The sequence below is a fragment of the Eutrema salsugineum genome, unplaced genomic scaffold (genome assembly GCF_000478725.1).
Source record: "Eutrema salsugineum unplaced genomic scaffold, Eutsalg1_0 scaffold_16, whole genome shotgun sequence".
Lineage (NCBI taxonomy): Eukaryota > Viridiplantae > Streptophyta > Magnoliopsida > Brassicales > Brassicaceae > Eutrema > Eutrema salsugineum.
Genome location: NW_006256858.1, coordinates 3,505,497 through 3,518,170, shown reverse-complemented (window position 1 = coordinate 3,518,170; position 12,674 = coordinate 3,505,497). Strand labels below are relative to the sequence as shown.

The following is a 12,674-nucleotide window of genomic DNA, read 5'->3' as shown; positions in this document are numbered from 1 at the left end:
TTGGTTTACTGTAATTTGTATATAAGAGAGTGATGAACTAATTGTACAGATTAACAAAGATAATGATATTCTTTCTTTCTTAATTTTTTTCTCTATCGTTTTGATTCTGAGCTTAATCATCTTTGATGATAACCTTCAATAGGTTCCATCTCTTAGTATTTTGTTCGACCATCTCCTTCCGTTATGACATCATTGAAAGTACCACCACTTGGGATCATCGGTAACACATGTTCTTGGTGCGGACAAATCACATCCAACAAGTACGGTCCTGGCGTATCCAACATTGTCTGAATAGCCTCTCTGAGGTGTTCTTTCCTCGTCACTCTCGCAGCAGGAACTCCGCAAGCTTCTGCAAACTTCAGCATGTTGGGGAATATCTCGTTCTCATTAGCCGGGTCCCCGAGATACGAGTGAGCTCTGTTAGCTTTGTAGAACCGATCTTCGCATTGCATAACCATGCCAAGATGCTGGTTGTTTAGCAAAAGTACCTTCACCGGAAGATTCTCTACACGGGCTGTGGCCAGCTCTTGCACGTTCATTATGAAGCTTCCATCTCCATCAATGTCAACGACGATTGCATCAGGGTTCGCAACGGAGGCTCCAATCGCAGCAGGAAGTCCAAAACCCATAGCTCCGAGTCCTCCTGATGATAGCCACTGTCTTGGTTTCCTGTACTTGTAAAACTGCGCAGCCCACATTTGATGTTGACCAACACCAGTGCTGATAATCGCCTTTCCATCTGTTAGCTCGTCGAGGACTTGAATCGCGTACTGTGGAGGAATAGCTTCACCGAACGTCTTGAAGCTCAACGGGAACTTCTGTTTCTGTTCGTTTAACTCACTCCTCCAAACTCCGAAATCAAGCTTGAGCTCCTCTGCTCTGTTCTCAAGAACCTTGTTCTTCCCTTGCAAAGCGAGCTTAACATCTCCACACACAGACACATGAGGCGTCTTGTTCTTCCCAATCTCAGCCGAGTCAATATCTATGTGAACAATCTTAGCCCTGCTGGCAAAAGCCTCGAGCTTTCCAGTGACACGATCATCAAACCTAACACCAAAAGCAAGCAACAGATCACTATGTTCAACAGAGTAATTAGCGTACACAGTCCCGTAGCCCTCGGCGGCGAAGATTCCTCCTTGCTCGTGACGAGGAAGGACGTTGCGGATTGTGGAGGATTGAGTTAAGGCTTGGTGGATCTCCATTGATGCGCCTCCTGGGTATGCGAAGACGACATCGACGCCTTGACGCTCGAGGGCTTCCACGAGGATATCGGCGCCCTTGCGAGGCTCGTCGGGAGCGTATCGGGAGGCGAATTTAGGGTTAGTGATGGGTTTCGCCGGATAAGTAGATGCGGAGGAGACATTGACGGGTGGGTTGAGAACGGCGGAGCAGGAGAGAGGACGGCGGCGACGGGAGGAGGGTTTGTGGGGATTTAGGGAAAATGGAAGGCAGAATCTGGAAATGGGTAATGGAGATTTGAAAGATGAGAGATGACAAGGTTTTTTGGAGAAGGAGATCGAAGAAGATGTTGTTGTTGCCGCTGCCATTGTAGTTTTTACTTTGAAGGAGAAAGAGGAAACAAAACCACAGAGAGACTTTTGAACCTGAGAAGAATTCCCACCTGAGAATTCTTTTTTTAAAATATAAATACTCGTTGTGAGGGTTTTATTCTGTGATTACGAAAATACCCTTGGGGTTTGGTTTTCTTTTCTTTGTCTTTAGTTACTTATATAGATGAGGAACTGACGTGAGATTCACAAATCTAATCTCGTCTCTCTCGACTTGTGATTGAGCCTAATATATCAACATCAAAGCCTAAATGTAGGATTTGTGGATGAGGAATTTTATCAGAAGTTTTCTTATTATTTATTTCGTTTTTAATAAACACAAGTTGGGATTTCTTTGATTGCGAGATCCGAATTAAAGCTGCAAGTTGGGTTTGAGGAATATTACTAATAGCACACTAAACCTAGTTTTGAATGTCTTGCGCTTCATCTCGGATTTAGATCTTAAATAGCTTAATTCTTGAGGACAATATACTTTGCATACATAAATTCAAAAATAATCAAAACTTATCAAGTTTTTAGGGAATAACATGAAAGTGAAAAATCAAATGAGGGAGGAAAAAAATTGGCCGCCAAAACATAGTAAGACATGGAAGTTCCGCAACAGCTTTTGCAGTCTTTTTACTTCTTATTCTCCTACTTCTTGGCGCATTGCCTGTCGCAAGGTAAGCAAACAATTTAAAAACATTTAGTATAATTTCTTGCATTAAAGAAATGATTCAGAACAAAACGAAACTCTATGGGACAAATAGAGGGACTAAGAAACTAAGGAGACAGAAGCGTGGCGATGGCAGAAAGAAACCATGGAGACAAGTAAAGCTAAAAATCTTCCTAAATTCCCCAGTCTACTATATGGCACCAACTTCTATCTAATCCACAAGTATGATTACAATACAAATCCTTAAAAGAATGAACCAAGAATTTGGTCTAGTCAAGGAACTATTAAGCAATGGACAGAACCGTTGATTCAATGTATATCTTTCAAGAAACCTAACCACCTATGCAGATATAATTCAAGACCCATTATTACCACATTGACTACTACTACAATGTCGAAAATTTCAAAAGATAGTATATAGAGTACTATATAGATGGCTCAAGTCAGTCGACAGAGTATACCTATGATTTTTTAAATATTAGTTGTTCATTGACAAAAAGAAAACTGTAAAAAGAGAAAGTGAAAGAAGGAAAAGAAGATCGCAAGTCAAGAGATTTTATTGTGTATATAAATGGGCCAAAAGTAAACTGAAGAGAAAGTGATGAGAGTCTTACTTTTAATGTCTGAAAGAGGCTAAGAAGGGAAATCATCTAATTTACCCCTCCGATATCTCTCTCTATTTTTAGGAATTTTCAATGTAATTATTTTTAATATTGAAAATAGGCAAATTACCCACAAACACATTCTAATTCAAAAAAATTACAACTTATACCTGGGTAAAACCCGCCTGTCCAGTGATATCTGACGTAACCCGAAAAACTTGACCCAAAATTCTAATTTTTTTTAATACTCCTAAATCCCCCAAATCGGTCAAAACCCTAACGATTCCTCTTTATCTATTTTCCGATCTTCGATTCTCTCATTGTCAAACTTGGGATAACTACAGATCTAATCCTCCCAAAACTATTATCGATCAAGAAAAATGACTAGAACAAGATGGACAAAGAAGAAGAAGAGGATTGGGGCTCCAAAAACCAAGGGCGAGAGCTGTTCCGATCCGCCTCCTCCAACGGTTGAAGCATCACGAACGGAGGAAGAAATTGAAGAGCAAGTTCCGATAAGTGAAGAAGAAAAAGAAGACCTAGATAAGTAAGAAAAAGAAGAAGAAGTTGAGGAAGAAGGAAGAGATCTAGAAAATTCAGACAAGGAAGAAGAAGATGAGGAGGAAGGAGGAGATGGTGAGAAATCAGACAAGGATGAAGGAGATGACGAAGAAGAGGAAGGAGAGAAAAACGAAGAAGGAGAGAAAGACAAAGAAGGAGAGAAAGACAAAGAAGGAGACGAAGGAGACGAAGAAGAAGACAAAGAATCAGAGAAGGATGCGGATGAAGAAGAGGGTGAAGGAGACCATGGAAATTCATACGCCATGCATGGACGAGGATGTGGTCTCAATGGTAAGTATATCTGATTATATTAGCAAAACTATTACAACTAAGTACAACTAGGCGGAGTTTATATTTTAGTAGTGGCAGAACTAGATAAAACTATGTGAATTTTTGAAGTAATATTGGTAGAACTAAATAAAAATTGTGATGTTATAATGTTGTGTAAATTATGTCATAACATCCCAACATCCTAGTTGCACCATTTGTACTAGTTATACATTGTTTTTTTAAAATAAAATAATTTTGATTATTTGAATATTTGCTTGTTAGTTTTAATTTTTGGCTTTATGGATATGTTGTACTAAATGTTTTAATGGTTTTAAATAAGAACTTTAATATAACATACTACTATCTATTTGTCTTAATTTTAATTTATCTTAAAAATATAATTTTGATTATATAATTAAATATTTACTTGTAAGTTTTGATTTTTGATTTTATGAAAATGTTGTAAAGATTTTTTTAATGATTTTATAGAAGAACTTTGATAATATCATACTATTTATTTGTCTTAGTTTTAGTTTTTCTTAAAAATATAATTTTGATTACATAGTTAAATATTTACTATGTATAATTAGGTAACACTATGGTAAATTTATTAGTAATTCTGGTAGAACTAGGTAAAACTATGGTGAGTTTATTAGTAATTCTGGTAGAACTAGTTAACACTAGAGAAGACTAAGAGAAATTGATATGTTAAACTAGCATAACTTGGTAGAACTAAATTATTGCTGCAAGATTCTGAAGATGAAACGACATCTCTACGCCCTATGAGGATGTACTTCCCACCAACGGAATATGTCAAGAAAATTAAGATATCGACAAGGTGTTATATCTTTGAATTCTTGAATACAATAAACGGGTTGAAGCATCCACTGAGTAGTGTTGAGTTGAGATGGTTTGAGAAATATCTGCAGTTCAAACACATTTTCCATATGCCCAAGGACAAGAACCACAAACTTATGGGCATGTGGATGTTCTTGCTTCGAACAGCATGCATCGAAAAGCAAAAAAAAGTTTGGTTCGTTGTTAATGGTGTTCCTATCCGCTATGGTCTAAGGGAACATGCCTTGATATCAGGATTTGACTGCCATAACAATCCACTAGATTATATGCAAGGGAGAAAAGTCGTGGATAAGAAATTTGTGAACAAGCATTTTGGGAAAAGAGCAATAGTGTCTCATTGTCGTAGATAGGTTGAAGATATTGGTCTTGTTCTTCTTATCCAGCATTGTCGTAGGGCAGACAAAGACTGGAGTAGATGCTACGCCCGTTTTGGAATTCTTTCGAATTGTGGTGGATGATCTCAAGTTATGTAAGAGCTTTCCTTGGGGGAGATTGTTATATGACTATATGGTGAAGGAGATATTGCACACGATAACTCATTTTGGGGGTGTAATCAAAGAAGGTGTAACCTGGCCGATTCCAGGTTTTTGTATTCCTTTAGAGGTAAGTACAAATTAATTTGACGTATTTGATCCATTTGAGATTTGTATTATCTATTATAATTGAAGATAACTTTAACTATATATGTGTTGTGTAGCTTTTGGCATTCGAGGCAATTCTAGAACTATGGAGTATTTTCCAAGAAGAATTTCCAGTGCAAATATGGGTTGTCTTAGGATGTACAGGTCAAAGTTTAAGAAAATAAAATTGAAAGGATTTCCTCTTTCGAAAATATATGAAAAACTTGGTGCAATCAAGGTTAGTTATCCTTTGCATATGTTTGTTATGTTGTTAATGTTTAGAATTAATTGTTTACATTTTCAGGATATTGAAAGCTTGGTGGTAGCTACTCCATAAGAAAATGATCTTCTGGCTAGACTCACCGAAGAAGAAGACGACGATGATGATAAACATGATATTGTTGTCAACAGTTGGATGCAGCGTCTTCATGAAGGATATACCATATGGATTGCAGAGATGAATAATGAAGATGTTGCTTCACGACTAGGACCCATACTCGAGAATGTCCCCAGTGAATTACGTGGAAACACGCCTGTAAATGAAGTGGCAGAGCTCATAAACACTCTGAAAACAGAAATGGGAGAAAAGATGAATGTTATCAAGGATAAGATTGATGAGTTGGTGGGAAGAGTTGAACTGTTGGAATCTTTTGTGAATGTGAAAGGAGAGACATCAAAGATAACCATATTTTACTTCCCAAACCATGAGTTTTGTGTTATTAAACATGATGTTGTTATCAATCTATGTTTGATTGCAGGCCGCTGGGAGAAAGCGTAGGCGAGGAGACAAGACGAAATGAAGAGTTGGGGCTTGGAGTAAAACTATGTTTAACTATGCTTTTCAAAGTTGCTTTGAATTTGAATTCCTGTAAAACTAGGTACAACTAAGTTATTTTTGTGTTTGGATTCGTATTACTAGTATAACTATGTTTAAGAAACTTGCTTTTGTGTTAGGATTTGTATTACTGGTAAAACTACGTTAAACTAAATTGCTTTTGTATTTGGATTCATATTAGTATTACTACAAATAACTATGTCAAACTAAGTAGTAATACTATGAAAAACTATGTCAAACTAAGCAGTAACAATATGTTTTTAATTAGAAATACATAGAACATATTGATTGAAAAAGGGAGGGCTTACATTAGAAAACAAATGCATAAAACATATCACTTTAAACAAATTCATAGGTTTAACAAAGACCCCTGACAAATCTTAGCTAAACATTTGGTTTCCCATAAGCATAAATCTTGCCAACACCTGCCAAATCTCCTTCAGATTTACGATCTCCTCAGAATTGGTCTTCAGTTCTTCACGCATTTGCTTGATGAGGAATTCATGGTTTGCTTCTAATCTTCTTGCACTGCCCTTCAACTTCATTCCTCAACTTGAGAACCTCTTCTTCAAGAGCATACACCCATTTTTTCCGATAATGTAAGCCATCATTCTGCACAAACCGAATGATGAAAACCCAGAAATTCAAAGAGTCCAACAATAATACTAATTCATAAACCCAGAAATTCAAAAAGTATAACAATAAAAAAATTCATAAACCCAGAAATTTACAAAGTTTACCTGCCACACAAAGCATGTAAAGTATCTCCCTCTTGGTAATGTGTCTTCACTGGTTCCATGAAAGGGTTCTTGTCCCTTGATGATTCTTTCACCACAGGGACATAGTTGCGGAATGCCCAAGTCTCCATCAGCAACATGATAAAGCCTGTCGTAATACTGCTTCGCCTTTTTCTCATCGCGGTAGATGGGATCCATCGCTAAAAAGAAAAAAGGATTGTGAAGAGATAGAAAGATTCAGGATTTTGTAAAGAGAAAGAGAAATGATTCTGAAGAGAGAGAGAGAGAGAGTGGTGAATGTGGTTGGGGAGTTGGGATTTCCCTATATAAAGACACTAACCCGACACAAAAAGTTGTAGATAAAATTTGCGGCTGGCGCAAATTTTTGGAAAATTTAGAGCATGGGGCAAAACAATTTTGGGAAATTTTTGAAATTAGCGCCAAAAATTAGTCATAGTTATACGGAAGATAGTAGTTGTACGAAATTTACAAATAGTTATACTTTGGCTGATTTCTAATTTATTTAGTATTACTCACCTTTAATAATTGCTTTATTAGTTTTACAGATTAGTATACTCCATATTAGTATGTTTCTAAGTATATTTTTAAATTAAATATTCAATATAAAGATTTTTCTAATTTTCTACTCTTAAGATGGTTATTATGTTCATAACTCATCTTTAAAGTATAACACATATATTGTGTAAACTATGTCATAACAACTCTATATGATATAAAATATATTTTTAAATAAAAATGGTGATGTTATAATATTGTGTAAATTATGTCATAACGTCCCAACATCTGAACACATGAATTTTGGTTTTAATTTATTTAAAATTATGTTATAACATCCTAACATCCTAGTTGTACCGGTTGTACTAATTATACATTGTTTTTAAAAAAAAAAAAATTTTAATTATTTGAAGATTTGCTTGTTAGTTTTATTTTTGGTTTTATGGATATGTTGTACTAAATTTTTTAATGGTTTTAAAGAAAAACTTTAATATAACATACTATCTATTTGTCTTAATTTTAATTTATCTTAACAATATAATTTTGATTATATAATTAAATATTTACTTTTTAGTTTTGATTTTTGGCTTTATGGAAATGTTGTACAAATTTTTTTAATGATTTTATAGAAGAAGTTTGATATACCATACTATATATTTTTCTTAATTTTAGTTTTTCTTAAAAATATAATTTTAATTATATAGTTAAAAATATTTACTTGTTAGTTTTAATTTTTATCTTTATGGGTTTGTTGTACTAAATTTTTTAATGATTTTATAGAAGAACTTTGAAATGTTGTACATTTTTTACTGATAGTTATGGATGTTTTTGTTGAAAAAAAATATTGTCCAAACCTGTTGTACATAATGTTAAAAAAAAAAAACAAGTTTTATTTAGTTACAGGATGGAGGACAAGTTATAAATAGTATTATATTGGAGATCTACCATTTCCAAATAGCAGCTATTAGAGTCCCTGTCTAGGTCGTCTTTTATTTTGCGTTCTAGGACGACGCAGTTCTCCAGCCGACAGAAATCTTTTACTTCTCTTTCTTCCCTTCTTTTTCACTTCATCTAGATGTAAGATCTGCAACTTTTCAATATCAGGTGGGATATTCCACTGAGACCTATTCGGAACTAAATAAATTGTTTTGGTATAAGCCAAAATCCCTCCAATAATATTTTGAACACAATTCATGTATCTCTAAGGCATCATCACCTCTAGAAGCATCATTTTTGAAGTCAATGAAAGCAGTTAGTACGTGAACACATGGATACTTCTCAAAATTAAAAAACCCACATCTGCAACTTTTCAATAAGTTCACCAAATAAGGCTTTCCATCAGTACCGATGACGTTGTATTCACGCTCGAAACTGTTTAACTCCATTACAGTTAATTTCTCAGCAACACTCCATAAATCATGTAGGTAGTTCTCCACTAAAAGCACCAATTTATTATCAATTGATCCATGATCCAGAAACAGCCTCTTTGCGATGTTGATTAAACTAATCAGCAAACACTTTAATAACCGCATCGAACATGGGTATTAGAGAGTACTTTCTTGTGTTTTCAGAAACATTGTTTAAAGACTCTACAGTTTTGCTTGTGTCTATGTTGTATCTGTCACCTGGAAAATAACACCGTGCCCATTTCTCTTTTACAGCACTCTCCTCCACATATTTGGCTGCGGAAGGATATCTTGTCTTAAAAGACATATACTCACCGTTGAACTCAGCCATCGTATACTGTCTACTACATTCCATGAATCTTCATGCGACTACATCTTTGTTGACAATGCTAGTATGTCCTTTCCCATTTTGGCCCAAATGCCATACACAATACCCATGATGTGCCTATGGATAAACATTAGCTATGGAGTTGATGAGGCTTGTATTTCTGTCACTCATAAATACCAATTCAGAAGAGTCTGCAACAACGGTCTTCAGCATATCAAAAAACCAGGTCCATCTAGAACACCAAACGCGATGGGAAAATGATGGCGACTAGGATCTTGTGTTGTTGCAAAAACAAGAACACCACCATATCCGTTTTTGATGAAAGTTGCATCCACGATTATCACTTTCCTCATGACTTGAAACCCTTCTATGCTAGCTCCCAAAGCTATGAATAGGTATTTGAATTTTCCTTTCTCATCAAATTTACATTTGTTATTGTACCAGAATTTACTTGCTGTAACATGTACAAATAACAATACAGCATCTTGTAGCTTTCTTCCGGACTACCACGCAAATCACTAACAACAAGTTTTTTCCCTCTCAATGCTGTAGAGTATGATTTAACACCAAAAATCTTCTTAACACGCTCCATGATTTTTGCAGTACTTGTAGTTACCATCTGACCTGAATAATCATAATGCAAAAGTGATTGGATTGCCTTTTCTCTTAGAGTTACTTGTACTCTGACTTGCTCAAGAGCATGAATGCATCTTTGTGTACGTTCTAACTGAGAAAATATATGTCCATGGGATTCTTGCAGCTCGTTAACCCCATTTACACCTTTCTTGAGAACATTTGACCACGTAACGAGTCTTATCCGACCACTTTATACCATAACCAAAAGACTTCAGAAATGCTCCTCTATCCAAAAACTCTTGCACTACCTGTTTATTTGGAAATTCCTGAAACTGACTCACACCCAAACCATCTTCCCATGACTCTAAATGCTGACTGCATTCTAACAGAGGTGGAGGCTCATGCATAACTGATCTATCAGGGCCATCATCAGTACCCACATCCACACATTCAGCATCAGTACCCTCATCCATAACGTTTGCTTGTTTGTTGGGTACGTACAGAGTAATGGCATAGCTCCAATTTCATCTTCAACAATATTTTCCTCTCTCACCACTTGCTCAGGCTATTCTAAAATATTCATAGCCTCCACATACAAAATACATCTTTGATTGTCTTTATCAACAGATGTTAAAAAAACACATAGATTCTCATCATCAGAAATAGTAAACCGTTCCTCACCTCCTCCAACCAGCAGTGGAATGTAACTCATTTCCAATTTTATCTTACTTTCATCTAAAGCAAGCTTTTTTATATCCTATCTTTTATCATTGACAGAGTTATCTCTCTCATAGGTGTCTTCAACAGTAAACTATACATTTGACATTGGCATTTAAAATGAATGCTGACAGTTTTGGTCATTGTATCTGTCAAAACAATACAAAACACTTCATCAGTAATACTAGTAATCCAGAGTTATACCTTCATTATACATAGTAATACTAGTTGCACCAAGTTTTACTCAATAAATCTCGACTTCAAGTAATACCAGTTTTACTAGTTATACTATATTTCTCAGTAATGATAGTTATACCAAATTCTCCTTTTGTAAGAGTCGGATGTTCTCACCAATTACTTAACATGCACTATGATTCGGGCCATCATCTAGTTATGTAACTAAAATGAAGTCCTAGTCAATCCAGAATTAAAGCTTAAACCCTCAATATGCATACTAAAATGAGCTCAACAAATGCCCAATTCAATATAAAAAATTTGGGGAACTTGCCAGTAAGGACAGCTCAACAGAGGAAAAAACAGCAATGGTGGAAGAAACAGACGGCGATGGAGGCAGTGTGGGGTCAATTTCCGGAGCTCAATCTCCCCGACATTGGTGGTGATAGCGGATCAGAGAGAGAACCCAAGCAAGACGAGGAGAAAAGGAGCTCTAGTAGAGGAGAGAGAGAAAGAAAGAATGCCCAAATTGGTCGGATCCAATTTTAAAAACTGGGTTCAGAAAAACACTTTTTCTATTTTTTAATTAATTTTTATAAAAAAAATGTTTAAGAAATGGCAATTTAGTCTTTTTACATACTGAGAGAGATAAGAGATGAATGAAAGAGATAGGAAATTAAAAAGTTTTAATGAGTGGTATACCAGATGATGGCTCGGTCAAGAGTCTCACTCTTACAACAATTCACCGATTACAAAATTGAAGATTGAGTCATTGACTATATATTTTATTAATATGAGTGGTTGCTACAGTATACACTTTTTCTAATGAACGTACTAGGAATAAAGGTTGATCCTGATCTTACATGTAACATTGAAAATATGTAACATAAGTATTATGATTTTTTTTCTCTATTTAATTTGGATTTACTTTCTTTTATTATTTGTAATCAGTTTTTCGTATAGAATATTAGTATGTAATTTTGATTACAAATTAGATTTATGCAGTTAGTAGTTTGTTCATTTGACAATTTATATCAACCAGATTACAAATACTTTTTTGGATCATGTGAATCCTAAATCAGAAAGATCCATATAATACCCAATTCAGTATATTTTCATAAATTCTGACAAAATTTATAAGAGTTTTCTATGACTTTAGCTTCTTTTTTTGCTGATGCTTAAGATTTTTATATATTGGATTTTGTGGCGATTTACTTCAAAATGTAACTTTTATTTTGTCGTCCAGATTACTTTTTCTAAATGACAAAATCAGAAAAACGTAACTTTTATTTTGTCTTTGGTTATCATCTTTTAAATTAAATATATATTATTTTTTTAAAAAAAAAAGAATTAAAATCGAACCAATGACAAAATAAAAGTTATCATCTTTCTCGAGTGAGGTCTTTGGTTACAACCAGCATCTTTCTACGAGTGTTGTCTTTTGATAATCAAGCTAGATTTTAGATTCCCATATTTACTCGTAGAAACACATCACTCGAAATATGGACTCGGTGACATCGTTTTTTTGTTTTGTTGTAGTCATGGGTTAGACTCAGATAATTACTTATTTGTGAAACTGACAATTTTCTTTATTAAAATCCCATGCCTCTCGAATATTGCAAGGAAATTGCCCTTACCATTGGGTTTGTTTGGCATTTTTAGGGATTAGATTAAGATTTAAATAAAGAAAATTGCCAATTTCACAAATAAGTAATTATCTGAGTCTGATCCATGATTACAACAAAACAAAAGAACGATGTCACCGAGTCCAGGGGCGGAGGTAGTGAATTAAGAGGCGGTCATGTGCCCTTACTCTTTTTTATTTTTTTTTTAATTATGTAGGTAAATTTAATTAAATATTTTAATTTAGTGGTAAAAATAAAATTTTGTCTACAACTAATTTTTTTTTCTTGTTTATATATTTATACCCCCAACTAAATTTGTGTCTAGATCCGCCACTAACCGAGTCCACATTTCGAGTGATGTGTTTCTACGAGTAAATATGGGAATCTAAAATCCTAATCTAATCCCTGAAAATACCAAACAATCCTAATCTAATCCCTGAAAATGCCAAACAAACCCAATGGTAAAGGCAATTTCCTTGCATTATTCGAGAGGCATGGGCCGAGTTTAGTGCTAAAACAGATTAGTATTATAAGTACGAGCATACAAAAAAAAAGAACACTTGCAAATTCATTTACTCAATTTCCATTTTATCATGCAGTAACCAAAGAGAGCCATTCACAACAAC

At 34.9% G+C, this 12,674-nt stretch overlaps 1 protein-coding gene across 1 annotated transcript; it reads right to left on the bottom strand.

The window, feature by feature from the left end:
- Positions 1–1,613, bottom strand: LOC18021552 (acetolactate synthase 1, chloroplastic). The gene has a single exon (XM_006404175.2). The coding sequence runs from the start codon at positions 1,545–1,547 to the stop codon at positions 153–155; it is 1,395 nt and encodes a 464-aa protein (XP_006404238.1). The 5' UTR covers positions 1,548–1,613; the 3' UTR covers positions 1–152.
- Positions 1,614–12,674: the final 11,061 nt, after the last annotated feature.